Below are 16,851 nucleotides of genomic sequence, written 5' to 3'. Positions count from 1 at the left end.
AAAAAAAAAAAAAAAAAAAATTAAAACATTGACACTTTTTGTTTCTGAAGTGGGAGATAGGATATTGAATATCAGGAAGTGAGGTTTTCTGTGTTTATGAGATGGGTGTTTGCAGAAGACTCTGTTAAGATTCTGGTTACTTCTCAGACTGGAGCTAGAATCATGCAGTCTTACAACCCAGAGAGCCTTTAGAAACCAGCCAGCCTTAGTCGACCCACTTTGCAGGGCGAACCCATGATCAGAGAGCTGAAGTGAATTTGCTCTGTCACAGTGTGGTCAGAAATAGAATCGAGCTTTCTCATTCTAATTTCAGAAAGGCCTTGGTTCCTCAGCATATACTGGGTATTTCTGCATTATTGGGTAACAGTCTGCCTTTTCTCAGACATTGTAGATTGTTTTGATGTCAGCCTTACCGTAATCAGAAGTTCCACTGGAGTTATGTGTACAGGCAAAGAATAAATGTAAGATTAAATCGAATGACTCACTGAATATTTCTCATCTCTGTCATTTTCAGCATGTAAAATAACCATGGGAAATAGAAATGCAAGCACCTAGCTCATTTGTGCTTTTATGTGTGGTTATACAAATCTGTTAATCCCAATAATTCTAAGCGGCTAAGTATAACCACCTGCCTTTATCTTTCAGGTTACAATTTTTTTGTTTGTTTGTTTGTTTGTTTTTGAGACAGAGTTTTGTTCTTGTTGCTCAGGCTGGAGTGCAATGGTGCGATCTCGGTTCACTACAACATCCACCTCCCTGGTTCAAGTGATTCTCCTGCCTCAGCCTCCTGAATAGCCGGGATTACAGGCGGTTGCCACCACGCCTAGCTAACTTTTGTATTTTTATTAGAGACGGGTTTTACCATGTTGGCCAGGCTGGTCTCCAACTCCTGACCTCAGGTGATCTGCCTGCTTCGGCCTCCCAAAGTGCTGGGATTACGAGTGTGAGCCACCTGCCCAGCCTCAGGTTACAGTTTTTGTTGATACTGTCCCTTCTCGTTTTTTATGAACCTAAGTTGTGGTAATGGTTAAAAAGTTGATGGGCAGGTGTTGGGGAAGGTGGAATTTGTAAATTTGATAAATTTAACATCATCTAATTCTAGGCCAGGTGTGGTGGCTCACGCCTGTAATCCCAGAACTTTGGGAGGCCAAGGCAGGTGGATCATGAGGTGAAGAGATTGAGACCATCCTGGCCAACATGGTGAAACCCTGTCTTTACTGAAAATACAAAATACAAAAATTAGCTGGGTGTGGTAGCGCATGCCTGTAGTTCCAGCTACTTGGGAGACTGAGGCAGGAAAATTGCTTGAACCTGGGAGATGGAGGTTGCAGTGAACCGAGATCACACCACTGTACTCCAGCCTGGCAACAGAGTGAGACTTTGTCTCTAAATAAATAAATAAATAAATAAAATTATCTAATTCTGGAGTCTTTCTTTTTGGATGAAATTATCTGGATTTGAAATACCATATTATACCCAACACTATATTTCATACTTTGCAGCAAAATTGAACATGCTATCTAATGACTTCCTTTTGAGATAGTCTGTTATTGACACTTGTTTAAAAATTCCTTATTTACATGAATGATGTAGGCTTTAGAATTGAACACCATACAATATTGACAGTTTAAACATTGATTAGAAAAAAGTGAGAGGATTATGTATTTTTAATTTCATCTGTGAAATGATATTAAAAGATCAGCATTTGATTACTTTACTGAGTACTTACATGGGAAAAAGCAATTACTAAAGATGTTAAGTAAGACCATACTCAATATTCTATAAGGTTCTAAAATCAGTGGGGAATGAATTATTGGTTGACCAAATTACATTATCATTAGAAGAACTTAAGTTATTTCTTGTCTTGATTTTAATCAAACATTTTCATTGGGATTAGATTAAAGAGGATATTCCTGAAACAAAGATGAAACTCTTATCAGTTGAAACTCCTGAGAATGACAGCCAGTTGTCAAATATCTCCTTTTCATTTCAAGTGAGCTCGAAAGTTCCTTATGAGCTACAAAAGGGACAAGCACTTATCACCTTTGAAAAAGAAGAAGGTATGACTAATGTTAAAAAATATGACGATGTTATTTGGAAAGCACTGTCATAGACATTTAGCTATTACTTCGCTAATATTACTTTGCTTATATTATTTCTTATCCTCATAGTGACATTCGGAGACAGGTATGATTATTCCCATTTTACAGATGAGAAAACTGACTCTGAGACAAGTGCCTTGAATATGATCTCTTATTCAGAAAGCCATGACTGTGGGACTTAAATCCAGGTGTTATGATGATGTCCAATACTAGCCTCTTTCTACTCCACATGCTACCTCCAAATAATGATAGTAATATATCAAGGTAGTAGAGCTTGTACAGTTCTCAGAAACATTATCACATCTTATATTCACACAATTCCATAAATGTAGGAGGATAGGATAGTTATTATTGTGTACTTTAAATATAGACATGGCAGAGCCCAGAAAACAGATTCTGAGGATGTTTAAGTGATTTACCTAAGGGCACATAGCCGACGAATGGAAAGAGCCTGGGAGTTAGAGATTTCGGATGAGACCTGATGTTTGCTAAGTCTGCCATGGTGAGGGCCCCTAGTCAGAGCTGGGGGTTCCTGAATGGGGAGGATCTGGCTTTGAGTGCCAGCCTTGTCCCTTCCTAGAAGCATGATTTGGGATGGGTTCTTTATAAACCTCAGCGTTTTATACAGGTGCTTCATGGTAGTTCCTACTTCATGAGGCTGCTTTGAGTATTAAATGAGAAATGTTGATAAAATACTTCACACAATGTCGGACACTTAATACAAACTTAATGAATGGTAGTTGTTATTACTGCTACATGTTAGGACTTTTTCAGATAAGGAAACAGAAACTTAAAGAAGGTAAGTAACTTGGTTAAAGTCTTTACAGTTAATTGCAGAGCTGAGAGCCAAACCCTGAGAGTTCATGTACTTCCACTGGGCCAGTATTTCTCTCGGTAGGCCACCAGCCCAGGCCTTTGTTCTTTTATTAAGTTATGTGGTGAGGAACCAGATGGTGTTCCCAGCCCTTCCAGTGCTCATTTTCTGACAGTCTATAACCCATGTTTCCTGACAACTGGTGCACCACTGTAGCCTGAAAATAAATGTCCAGCAGGTCAGTATCTGCATGTAGAAGACATACATTGCCAGTGTGTTTTCCTTCACCCTGGAGCTACTGCTACAGGTAGAAGAGGAGTTCAGGACTCATATTGGTGACTGTCCCTGGTAAATGGGATATAACTAAAAGATAGATATCAATGACGATTTGGGAGGCAGGGTTTCTGCACAGCAATTTCCTGGGAATGTTGGAAATGGAATTCTCTAAAGAAGCACCTACATCATTGCTTCTACCCTTGACGAGGCTCTGAGCTCCCGATCTCCTGGGACAGCAATAGGTTTGAAACACAATTAAGTAGGAGTTGGCTCTTGATTGTCAGAGTCACAAAAGTTGAAACACAAGAGGTCCCTCTCAGCTGCATCAGATCACCAGATGTTGGGGGTTTGCGGAGGAGTGGGAGGGAAAGAGGATCATCTGAGTATTACTCATCGATATTTTCTGTTACTGTCTGTTGTCATTAGCAAAAAAACACAAAAACACAAAATAACAAAAAACCATCATCCAAGTTATAGAGTCATATTTTGGTACATTGAGTTGAATTCCCACATGGCCAAAGCCCTGCCTTCTGGCCCTTTTTTTCTCTTCCTCCAGCTGTGATGTGGTGCCATCTGGTCTGGTTGTCATAAACACATATGAGATTTTATAAGACAGAGAGTGAATGTCACTTATTTTCATGATACATTGGAATAGCAGTCCCAAATATCAACAAGTGAAGTGTTATAAACTCATGCCACACAATTAAAAATAAATGCCCACTCACATTTTTAATTGACATAGAGTTGCTTTTTGGAGTGCTAGTGACTTTTAGCATTTTACTAAACTGCTCCCATTTGCATAGGTAAATTAGACTTGACGGCTTTGTGATCAATATAGCAGGACTATCAACTTTTTAAAGAATGATTTCAAGAGTATTTTTGCAAAAGTGAAATTCATCATTAAGTATGACAGAAAAAAAGACTCACTCTTTGATATTCCAGCCTATGTAGTCTTTAACATGTAATCTTTGAGGAGACAAAGAAAATGAATATATATTGCTCTAGTGCTTGTAACATGAAGGAGTAACAAATGATAAGGTTAAGTAAAATCAAGACTAATTGTACAAATGACACTTAGCCATGAAAGTTTTCCCAGCTTACTGAACATGGGAGAATTTCTGGCTGTGCATTAATGTACTAGAGGAATCCTCTGGTAATGGTTAACAGTGGAAGGAAGGGTATGTGGCTGAGCTGAAGTAATATATGAATTCTGGAAGATCGTTAGGCTTATCTCTTAAGAGATAAAAGATTCATCTTATGAGGTGAATCTAGAACTTGAGAACTTCTACATTGTGATTTTGCTGATGTACTTTGACATTAATATATTCTACTTTGGAACCAAGAGCAGTGACTCATGCCTGTAATCTCAGTACTTTGGGAGTCTGCTGTGGGAGGATCACTTGAGTCCAAGAGTTCCAGGGCAGCCTGGGCAACAAAGCGAGACCTCGTCTCTACAAAAAGTTTAAAAAATTAGCTAGGCGTGGTGGCATGTATCTGTAATCCTAGCTATTCTGGCAGCTGAGGTGGGAGGATCTCTTGAGCCCAGGAGTTTGAAGTTACAGTGGGCTATGATCACACCACTGCATTCCAGCCTCAGTGACAGAGTGAGATCCGGTCCCCCTTCTCCCTGACCCCCCAAAATATATATTCTATTTTGGTGGCAAGACCATTATCACTTGGAACCACCCCCTGCCAAATTTTTTAAATTAGACTCTTTAATATTAAAGAAAATTAAAAATATTCAGGATAATTTGTTCTTAAACCAAAAGCATAACAATTCTTAAAATATTGGAAATTAATACTTCCTTCCCGAATTATTTTTCAGTTGCCCAAAATGTGGTAAGCATGAGTAAACATCAGGTGCGGATAAAAGATGTAAATCTGGAGGTTACGGCCAAGCCTGTCCCATTAAACTCAGGAGTCAGATTCCAGGTAACAGGATGATTAAAATTTTTTGGATTTCTGTTCATCATAGGCACTTCTCTTATCCATATTTCTGAACATCAAATCATTTTCCAGGTTTATGTAGAAGTTTCTAAAATGAAAATCAATGTTACTGAAATTCCTGACACACTGCCTGAAGATCAGATGAGAGACAAACTAGAGCTGAGCTTTTGTAAGTCCCGAAATGGAGGTGGAGAGGTGGACCACGTGGACTATGACAGACAGTCCGGGAGTGCGGTCATCACGTTCGTGGAGACTGGAGGTACTCAAGGGTGTAGAAGGTTAACAGACGCTCTGCCATTTCAGTCATGTTCTGTTGTTTCTGAAAGTATTCCTATTCTACTACTTCTATTTGGAATGTATTAGCATGATAATTGGGGATTTTAAAACATCTTATAAAATAGTAGAGTGTAGGAAATTATTTCTAGGGACAGTGCTAGGAACAATAATATTGCTGCAGATAGGCAGGGTGCAGTGGCTCACCCTGTAATCCCAGCACTTTGGGAGACCGAGGCAGGCAGATCACTTGAGGTCAGGAATTCGACACCAGCTTGTCCAACATGGCGAAACCCCATCTCAACTAAAACGACAAAAATGAGCTGGGCATGGTGGCGGGTGCCAGTAATTCCAGCTACTCGGGAGGCTGAGGCAGGGAGAATCGCTTGAACCCGGGAGGTGGAGGTTGCAGTGAGCCAAGATAGCCAGGCATAGTGGTGCATGCCTGTGGTCCCAGCTACTCAGGAGGCTGAAGAGGGAGGATTACTTGAGCCCAGGAGGTCGAGGCTGCAGTGACCTGTGATTGCACCACTGCATTACAGCCTGGGAGACAGAGTGAGACACTGTCTCAAAAAACAAAATTAAAAAAGAAAATTGATGGATTAGATTTTTTCATGACAAAGTAATACATGCTTTTTTAAAGAGGGTGAAATAATACAGAACACACATTTAGTAAAAATGAGACATTTCAGCCGGGCCCAGTGGCTCATGCCTGTAATCCCAGCACTTTGGGAGGCCGAGGCAGGCAGATCATGAGGTCAGGAGTTTGAGACCAGCCTGACTAACATGGTGAAACCCCGTCTCTACTAAAAATACAAAAAAATTAGCCGGTGTGGTGGCGCTCGCCTGTAATCCCAGCTACTTGGGTGGCTGAGGCAGGAGAACAGCTTGAATCCGGGAGGTGGAGGTTGCAGTGAACCGAGATTGCACCATTGCACTCTAGCTTGGGTGACAGAGTGAGCCTCCGTCTCAAAAAAAAAAAAAAAAAAAAAAAAAGACATTTTCTCAAACTTCCTTTTCTCCTACTATTTAGTTCATTATGGTTATTTCGGTGTCTTTCCAGGTCTTTCTTTGGACACATTAAAACAATATCAATATGCTTTTTTTTGTGTGTGTGTGTGTGAGACAGAGTCTTGCTCTGTTGCCCAGGCTAGAGTGCAGTGGTACTATCGGAGCTCACTGCAACGTCCGCTTCCCTGGTTCAAGCAATTCTCCCACCTCAGCCTCCCGAGTAGCTGGAATTACAAGTGCATGCCACCATGCCTGACTAATTTTTGTATTTTTGGTAGAGACGGGGTTTCACCATGTTGGTCAGCCTGGTGTCAAACTCCTGACTTCAAGTGATACACCCGCCTTGGCTTCCCAAAGTGCTAAGATTACAAACGTGAACCACTGCTCCCTGCCCAATGTGCATTTTTGACCTGAGCTTTTGGATGATGTTTAGGACATCCTGGTGGGATGTGTTAGGGAGAGCTACAAAAGGAAGGGGTCTTGAGGGCTACCATAATATGTTGTCTTGAAAATTAACAGTAACTTGGTGGAAATTTCCATAGTCAAGCATCCAGATTTTAATTTGCCAAATTCCTATATTCATTTAGCCTATTTGCTGTTAGTTTGTCTGTATCTTGGATTTTAAAAAATCTGACCAGGCGCAGTAGCTCACGCCTGTAATCCCAGCACTTTGGGAAGCTGAGGCGGGTGGATCCCTTGAGGCCAGGAGTTCAAGACCAGTCTGGCCAACATCGTGAGACCCCGTCTCCACTAAAAATACAAAAATTAGCCGATGTGCTGTCCCACCCCTATAGTCCCAACTACTTGGGGGGCTGAGGCAGGAGAATTGCTTGAACCTGAGGGGCAGAGGTTGCAGAGAGCCGAGATTGCATCACTGTACTCTAGTCTGGGTGACAGAGCGAGACTCGGTCTGAAAAAAAAAAAAAAACCAAATAAAATAAAATAAAATAAACTAGAATGCAATTTATAACTCTACTGTGAGAGATAGTACTAGCTATGGAACCTGTGTCCATCTGGGGATGCTCTCCTAGAGGTTACATCTAGCCAGACGGGGAAGAATACTTTTGCAGGTTATAGGTGATCCTATAGGTAACTACTGAAGGATATGAAGGTATTCTGGAGATAAATATTCCAGATACTTCATAAACTGTGTCTTACTGACTCATCACAATAATCTACAGGGTAGTTACTGTAATTATGCTTATTTTACAGAAAAGGAAACTGAGACTTTAAGAAGTCAAGCAACATGTCCAAGGCCACATAGCTCATAAGTAGCAGAGCTAGGACTGAAGCTGGACTATTTGACTCAGGACCTGTACTCTTTTTTTTTTTTTTTTTTAAACTGTGATAAAATATATATAACATAAAATTTACCATTTTAAGAATTTTTAAATATACAATTCAAAGGTACTAAGTACATTCACAATGTTGTACAGCCATCACCACTATCCATCTCTAGAACTTTTTAATCACCCCAAACTGAAACTCTGTACCCATTTAACAATAATTCTCCATTACTTCTTCTTCTAGCCCCTGGTAACCACCATTCTACTTTCTGTTGCTATGAATTTGCCCATTCTAGGTACCTCACTCGAGTGGAATTATACAATATTTGTCCGTTTCATGTCTGTCTTATTTTGGTTAGCATAATGTTATCAGGGTCCATCCATGTTGTGGTAGGTATCAGAATTTCATCCTTTTTAAAGGCTGAATAATATTCTCCGTGTGTGTGTGTGTGTGTGTGTGTGTGTATTTTATATATCCATTTTGTTTATCTATTCATCTGTTGGGGGACACTTGGGTTACTTCCACCTTTTGCCTATTGGCCTATTGTGAAAAATACTGCTCTGAGCATTAATGAGCAAGTATCTGCCCGAGTCCCTGCTTTCAGTTATTTCGGGTATATACCCTGAAGTTGAATTGCTGGATCATATCATGTTCTATTTTAATATTTTGGGGAACTGTCATACTGTTTTCCACAGTGGCTGTACCATTTTACATTCCTACCAGCAATGCCTCAGGGTTGCAATTTCTCCATATCCTCGCCAATAAGGGCCTACACTCTTAATCATCGTACCGTATTGCTGATTGATCCAAGGTAGATGAGTGAGAAAAGTCATAAAAAAGATGGTTGGATATTCCTAAGAACTGTTTCTGTTACACGTTACAGTCTTGATACACATCCTTTCATCCCTCTAGGAGACAAAAATACTGCTAAAAAATAGACTATTCTTTGTGTTGTAGAAAACTGATGAATTTTTATTTCCTTTCAGCTTTTCTAGATGACATTGAGTCCCCTCCCTGCTTTGGTTAACATCATTACTTAAGTTTATTGAATATATTGAAAAAAATATTTTTTTAATAGTATTCTAATCATAGTTTTCACTTATAGCTTTTGAGAAACTGGGAAACATTCCAGTCTTGTTAGATGAGTGGGTTACTTTCTGCAAAAAACTATCGTATTTTTTGTAGCTCAAAGTAGATCTGTCTGAGGACATTGCAACCCTTTGTGCATTGATTGACTGCAGTGAATAATTCAAGATGGAATGAAGCCTTTAAACCTCATTATTGTTTGGTCTTGTAGTTTTCAAAATTATGTACTGTGAAGTCTTCAAAGTGGGTTTTAGAATTTCTTAAAAATTAATCTTTTAACTCAGTATTTACTGTAATAGTGTTCTTTTTGAAGGAAGTTTTAACTTTGGTTAAAAATGTTTATGATATAAAAGAGACAAATATTGTTTTTGCTTTGCTTTTAGTTGCTGACAAGATTTTGAAAAAGAAAGAATATCCTCTTTATATAAATCAAACCTGCCATAGAGTTACTGTTTCTCCATACACAGAAATACACTTGAGAAAGTATCAGGTAAAGTCATCTCTTTTCTCTCATTTTGAGAACTTACTGCCCAAACCCACCCCACAAAAAATAAAGTTGTTGTGAGTCTGTTACTATATTAATCTTATCAATGAGGGATAGCCAAATGGTTTCTTTACTTCATTTTTGCTTAGTGCAAAATGAGTTTGTCTTTTGAAGGAGTGTTTTAATGCAAAACTGTACTTTAGTATACAATTTAAAAAACTGCAATTACTCAGATAATGGCACAATTTTTATTTTTGTACATGGAGACATAGCTGCATTTCTCTCATGTGTCTGCTGTCAGTGAGCATGAGAAAGAATTCCTGCCTACTTCCTCTGAACTCAGTATCTGTATCCCAGACCTGCTGCCTTTTCCTCTTCCTTCTCAGGTATCCAATGGTACCACCATCTACCTAGTCCACTGACTTAAAAGCTAGAACTCACTTAACTCTTCAGTTTGCTTCACCTCCAACATTCATTTGGTCACTAAATCTTGCCAGCTCCGCTTCTGACTACCTCTTTACCTGGTCTTTCTGTTCCCAGAGCATCCCTCCTTTCCTCTATGTTCCATAATGCCACCAGAGTTCTTTTTCTAAAACTGTCCCCAGAGCTTCCCCCCTTTCCTCTATGTTCCATAATGCCATCAGAGTTCTCTTTCTAAAACTCAGATCTGACTTGGATATTCTCTTGCTTGGAAAATCTTCCTAAGATTTCTTGTCTCTTCTAAGATAAAGTACAAAATATTAAGCAGATTATGAATGTAAAGTTTTGTAATTCAAAGCTCTCAGAAATCTTTCTATTTATCATTGTTTTTCCTATTTAGATATTTTCAGGAACATCTAAGAGGACAGTGCTTCTGACAGGAATGGAAGGCATTCAAATGGATGAAGAAAGTGTGGAGGATTTAATTAACATTCACTTTCAACGGGCAAAGAATGGAGGTGGAGAAGTAGATGTGGTCAAGTGTTCTCTAGATCAACCTCACATAGCATACTTTGAAGAATAGACTTAACAGAATCATGAAAACTATAGCTTTTTAACGCAGATTACTGTAAATGTTTGACAAAAATAAATATGCTTTCCCTTAAAAAAATGAAAACTTTAATTTTTATCATCCATTTATTTTTAGATACAAAACTTATTTCCATGTGTCTGAATCTTCGTTGTTTCAAATGGTGCTTGCTGCATGTTTTCAATTACAATAAATGCACTGTAATAAAAGGTTTTGTTTATAGATTATGTGTATTGGTGCCATGTCTGCTGAAATCAACCTTAAGTGATTCAGATGTCCCCTGCTAGTGCTGGCTTATCCTGTTATGGTCTTGTGGGCCAATTCAGTTGTGGCCCCATGCCCACCAATATGCAGACTTGACTCTTAACATTTTCCAAAACAAAGGCAGTTACATTCAGCAGTTTGTGATTCCTGTAAACTCAACTGAAGATTCGAAGGACTCCAAGAGCAACAATTTCCCACTGTGTGTAGTGTTTCACTCCACCACTCTAAAGGTTCTCAGAGCTGAGCATGGTCTTTTTCTTGAATTTTTGTTCACTCAAGTGCCATGTGTCCCTTGATTCCTTCCAAGCCATCCCCTCTCCAAATAGAGCTCGTAAAGGACTAGCTTTTTCTTTCTTTTGCACTTACAATGGAAACAGTTGGTATAAGAGTTTGAAAACCTTGGCATGGAGAGAGAGGTAAATACAAAGTTAGTGACTCATCACTCATCATGCTCGATGCTGGGGAATGCCTGGAGGTAAAAACACAGTACCTGCCCTCCAAGGGCTTAAGGTTTAGTTGGAAAGAGACCCAGTTTACTAGCATCTCACTGTTTTTAAAAACTTGCAGAAACTTTAATGATAAAATTAAAGATTCCTATTCAGAGAAGGTAAAAGTCTTTTTGGTAAAGAACTTTTAGGCCGGATGCGGTGGCTCACGCCACCAGCACTTTAGGAGGCTGAGGTGGGCGGATCACTTGAGGTCAGGAGTTTGAAACCAGCCTGGCCAACATGGTGAAACCCCGTCTCTACTAAAAATACAAAAATTAGCTGGACATGGTGGTGGGCACCTGTAATCCCAGCTACTTGGGAGGCTGAGGCAGAATTGCTTGAACCTGGGAGGCGGAGGTTGTAGTGAGCTGAGATGGCGCCATTACACTCCATCCTGGGTGTTGCAGAGAGACTCTGTCTCAAACAAAAAAAAAAAAAAAAAGAAAAAGAAAAGGAAAAAAAGAACCTTTGGACAACTTCTATTCTGACATGGTAGGTTTCATGAAGAGCTGGCAGCAGAATTAAATTCATATTAAAACGCTGGCAGAAATGAAAGGCTTTCAGAAAAGGTTCTAAACCTATTGAATGCTGCCTGGCATCTAAAACAAACAAAAGGAAAAGCTCGAGTTTTGCTTCTGATGTTTCATTTTTAGTTTTTAGAGTTATATTATTCTCAGGAGTACTGATTTTCACCTTTAAGGAATGAGAGATGGTGCCTAAAAACTACAATTTATAAATCTTCATGTTTACCATTTAAACAAATCCCTCATGTCTATTATTTTTTTAAAATAGAATGACTATTTAAAGCTCTCAAAAATAGTAAGAAGAAAACTTTAAAGTACCTTTTTAATTTCCATTGTGCCAGTTTCATAGGCACAGAAGACATTGTTGATAGTCTGTGGCAGATTGCCTACCAGGAAGAATTTTATGTTAATATTTATTTAGGACAAAGTTGAAATAGTCACTTTTGTTTTTTGGGGGGGCCACTTCAGGCAGTAAAATTGATAATTCAATTCTAAATTTTCGTATGTGTTTTTTGATGAACATTTCTAGCTTAGGAAATGATACTTTTCCTTTGGATTCCTTTCCCCCTCACCCAAGAGCAGTCTGGCTGGATGTCAGAAAACAAGTATTGGCTCTCCTGCTTATTCCTAGAGTTTTAGAGATTTTACAGAAGGACAGCTGTCTTTGAAAACTTACCAAAAGTACATATTGACTATTTAATATACTGAATATTAAGAAAGGGGCCTTCACATGTATGTCCGAGATGAGCTAACTCCAGATATTGCCAATACGATAAGTCAGATAGATACATATGTGGAATTACAAGTTCCTCTTGCTGTTTGTTGATTTATCAGGGAGGACGGGCTAGGTAATGCCATGGTAACAAACAACCTGCCAAGCCTCATGGGCCTAAACAATTCTTACCCGTGCTGACTATCCAGCACAGGTTGGCAGGGGGACTGTGTTTATCCTCATCACTTAGAGACTCCATCTTGAGACAAGAATCATGGAGGTGGAGGAGAGGGAGGAAACATGAAATCTGGAAAGTCTTGTATTAGCAACTAAATGCTATGACCCAGAAGTGCTTCTTGTCATTTCTTCTCACATCTCGTTGGTCAGAAATAGTCACAAGGCCCTATTCAAATAGGAGGGACTTGGGCTGGGCACGGTGGCTCATCTGTGTAATCCCAGCACTTTGGGAGGGCAAAATAGGAGGATCACTTGAGGCCAGGAGTTCGAGACCAGCCTGGGCAATATAGTGACACCCTATCTCTATTTAAAATGTAAATATATACATATATATGCTTATATATCTCTCTTTTAAATCTAAATATATATTTGATGACTGGGAAATTCTGTCTTTTCAAAAGTTAGGAGAACCAGATATCTCTGAGCCAGAATAATAACCAGCATATCCTACCTGTCCTACCTGTCTTACCACCAATATTTAGTTCATTCCTCTTCTCACACAAAATACACTCAAAGTCATCTCATCCTTAAGGAAGCAAAACAAAAAGCAAAAAGTTCCATCCAATCGTGATATTAAATTCAAAGTGCATGAATCCTAAGTGCTCTACATCAGATCTGAATGTTACTCCTCTTTATGCAGAGACCCCCACGCATCCAATATAGAGTAGTGGAACTTGAATAAGATAATTGCAATAAACTCTTACACTTGGAAGGGGAAAGAATGGGAGACACACAGCAGTCACTGGGCCAAAGCAATTCTGAAATCCCATTCAGTAGATGTGTGCTCCATACTCCAAGGGTGTGGAATTTGGATTAGGTTCTGATTCCATTCTCTAAGAATTCTCCTGCTCATTGTCCTTATGGCTCTTGAACATTCTTCTTCTTCTTTTTTTTTTTGACGTGGATTCTCACTCTGTCACCCAGGCTGGAGTGCAGTGGTGTGATCTCAGCTCACTGTAACCTCCGCCTCCCAGTTGAACATTCTTCCTTTTTCCATTATTCTTCTTGGCCATACCTAGAATGGGCATTTGAAATCTCTTCTTGGAATCTGAAAAGCTTCCCTAGTGCACTTCCTATGATCAATGCTTGTGACCAAAATTATTAAAGTTTTGAACAGTCATGTTCTCTTTAGTCTGGAGTAGTGGTTATTTAGCTGGTAAAATGGAAAAACTCAATAGGCATCTTGTCTATTTTATTCCGGCAAGCTTACACATCCACAGTTCTTTTCTAGACTTACTTTTTAGAGTTGCTACTATTCTCTGCTTTCTTAGCCTCATGCTTCTTTCACTCTCCTCATTTAATTACAAATACTTTGGGTCTATCAGGCCACACTTTTGCTTTCATTTCCTTGAGCTATTTTGTCCCATTGAAAGGGTTTACTGTATTCCACAACCTTAATTGGTGTTTTCACTCTGAGAGATCTTAATCTAGAGATTTACACCTTGATTTGATCCCCGCCATAAACCGGAGTTCTAATCAGTCTTTGTTATTCAACAGGTTTCTTGGTTTTATCGTTTATTATTTGGGAATGAGAAATGTTTCTTCCAACCCCATAAGTTGGAAGTTCACATTTCTGGATTTTCTCTATTCCCTTTCATTCCTGCTTTCAAACCGGTCAGTTCTTGTCTGAAGTCATTTCTTTCTTGTATTACTTTGTTAAATGCACTCAATGATAACAGACAAATGCTAGTAACTTTCTGCTTCCCATACTTAAAAAAAAAAAACCTCCCAAAACCACAAACTAATTAGGTACATTATCTGCTTTCCAAGCTATCACATGACAGTTTTACACAGTACTTTTATACTACATAATGTGGGTCACCTCCTTCTAATCTCTGATGTCTATTCTCTTATTACCTGCCACTTGGCCTCTAAGCCAAAGCCATGTATTTCAAGTAGTGTTTGGATTGTGTGTTTTTCTCTTGGCCATAGTAGTACTCTACTTCAGAATACCAATTTCTGTATCAATCAGAATAGGCTATGTGATGCTGATGTGAAAATGTTTAAAATTTAAAATTTTTAAATGTTAAATCTTTTTAAATTTCAGAGACTTAAAACACCACACATTTATTCCTTCCTCAAGCTACATGGCCATTGATGGTTCAACAAAAAGAGCTCTGCTCATGGTAAACACTTAAGGACCCGAGCTCATGGCAGCCACCATCTCTACTACTGCTAGATGTCATGCCAGAGGAAGAAAAGAGCTTTGCAGGGTCTTTAACTGGTAATTAAATTTTTGGCCCAGAAATGATACTTGTCACTTCCACTCACAACTCAGAACTAAGCATATGGACCTACCCAACCATAAAGGAGCCTGGATGTTCATTCTTACCATATGGTTGGAAGGCAGAAAGCCAAAACTGTATGGAGAATAGCATTAATGATACCTGCTTGGTATTAAAAAAGAAAAGATGCTCAATCTTGAAAAATACACATAGTATAATGGAGATAATAAGAATCGCCAAAAGTACATCTCCAGAGATAATGGTGAATATTTTTGTGTTCTCCTTTCCATTCTTTTTTTTCCCCCCTAACCACATCACATTTAATGCTGTAAATATACCCATATATCCTATGCTATTTGTTGCTTCCTTATTGTTGGGAATGAGGTTGTTTCTAATTTCTTCACACTTATAAATATTCTGATGTACATAAGTCCTTATATGTCTTGGTACATAAGTCATTTTCTGCAGTTCTGACCTTACTTCAAGGTGATAATTACTAGGTTGAAAGGCAGAAGGATGAAAAACTCTTTTAAGGATCTTGTTAAGTGAGGCCAGAATTGCTTACTAGAAAGGTAGGCATTGGTTTGTACTTTCACTAACAGTGTAACCAAGGACTACCTCATTGCTCCATTTCAGCACTGAATCCGACTTACCTAAACGTGTTTTCTTTATTCTATTTTTGGAAATTTTCATAACACATCCCAGGGTTTTATGAAAATAAGTAATTACCAAGATACAGGTGAAACATCCTGTAATGGGTTTTGCTTTAGTTTTTTGGTATCACAAATGAAAAATGTTCAGGGAAATGTTGATTTTATTTATTTATTTCTTTAGAGACGGAGTCTCACTCTGTCGCCCAGGCTGGTTGCAGTGGCACAATCTCGGCTCACTGCAACCTCTACCTCCCGGGTTCAAGTGATTCTTCTGCCTCAGCCTCCTGAATAGCTGGGACTACAGGGGTGTGCCAACTCGCCCGGCTAATTTTTTTGTATTTTTAGTAGAGACGAGGTTTCACCGTGTTAGCCAGGATGGTCTCGATCTCTTGACCTCGTTATCTGTCCACCTCGGCCTTCCAAAGTGCTGGGATTACAGGCATGAGCCACCGCGTCAGGTCCTCCAATTTGATTTTATTAAAGCTTCAAGACAGAAAAGTACAGTGAGGCAAGAGGCCTTATAATCAGGGCTATAAGATGTTAAAAGATTTTCTTTGATGCAGTTCTAGTTAGTAATATGCTGCTAAAATAATTTGGCCACATTTGGAGTCCTCTTTCTTCAAGGGTGTTGGAATAGTTTGGCACATATATGATTAAAGGTTACTCTAGGTCATGTTCGATGGCACAGACAGGTTGACCTGAATTCCCAACTCTAATCCTAGACCTCTCATCATTTTCTGGAAGAGAATGGAGACTTCAGTTACGAGTTAGGGAAAGCAAGAAAGACATTCAATATGAGCAAATATATAAAGATATTTTCAGAAAGGGGCCAGGGCTATTAAGATGGTATTATGGGGTGATGGAATAATGATTAACAAGGAAGATAGACTGGGTGATGAGAGCTAGTCTTTCTGAAGAGAGGTTACTGTGTTGGAAGCTGAAAGACTGAGGGGGCGTGACTGCCCTCAGCATTCCTTCTGGGTGGCATACTCAGTTTGTCAGTTTGCCAACATTATGCATTTATGAGAACAGTTTGCTGTTTACTCATACAGCCTTCAGTGGTATACTGAGTTGATCACCACCCTCAATCTTTCGGCCTCCAACATTATTGTAGCTAAGACCCAAGTGACAGCAGGAGCCAGTCAAGTGAAGATCAGGGCGGAGCTATTGAGGCAGGGACACAGTACGTAGGTCAGGGAAAACTCCCAGGCTGATAGCTTGTTGTGATTGCAGCAGAGGGTCATGGCAGTGGTAGGAGATCTGGCCAGAAAAAAAGGATCAAGGTCATTGTGGCTCAGGTGAAAGCAATGAAAACAATGACGTGCTTAAACAGAAGTCAAATCTGATTTACATTTTAAAAAGATCCTTCTGGGTGTGGTAGCAAGATTGGAGTGAGGAGCTAGAGAGGATGGAGACTGGATGAGGATGGTAGGGATGCAGCTGGAAAGAGGGACTGATA

At 39.3% G+C, this 16,851-nt stretch overlaps 1 protein-coding gene across 1 annotated transcript in view; it reads left to right on the top strand.

Annotated features, from left to right (window-relative positions):
• The window catches only part of NMI (N-myc (and STAT) interactor), a 20,310-nt gene extending 9,797 nt beyond the window's left edge, over nucleotides 1-10,513 (top strand). The window contains exons 4-8 of the mRNA XM_011987840.1: nucleotides 1,898-2,060; nucleotides 5,018-5,124; nucleotides 5,212-5,398; nucleotides 9,180-9,286; nucleotides 10,101-10,513. Of these exons, the coding sequence (XP_011843230.1) occupies nucleotides 1,898-2,060; nucleotides 5,018-5,124; nucleotides 5,212-5,398; nucleotides 9,180-9,286; nucleotides 10,101-10,283 (747 nt within the window). The 3' untranslated portion in view covers nucleotides 10,284-10,513. The remainder of the gene's footprint in view (nucleotides 1-1,897; nucleotides 2,061-5,017; nucleotides 5,125-5,211; nucleotides 5,399-9,179; nucleotides 9,287-10,100) is intronic.
• Nucleotides 10,514-16,851: the final 6,338 nt, after the last annotated feature.

This window comes from Mandrillus leucophaeus, unplaced genomic scaffold (assembly GCF_000951045.1).
Source record: "Mandrillus leucophaeus isolate KB7577 unplaced genomic scaffold, Mleu.le_1.0 Scaffold318, whole genome shotgun sequence".
In the NCBI taxonomy this organism is placed as follows: domain Eukaryota; kingdom Metazoa; phylum Chordata; class Mammalia; order Primates; family Cercopithecidae; genus Mandrillus; species Mandrillus leucophaeus.
Note: the sequence above shows the minus strand (reverse complement) of the source record. Positions and strands in the feature narration are given on the sequence as shown.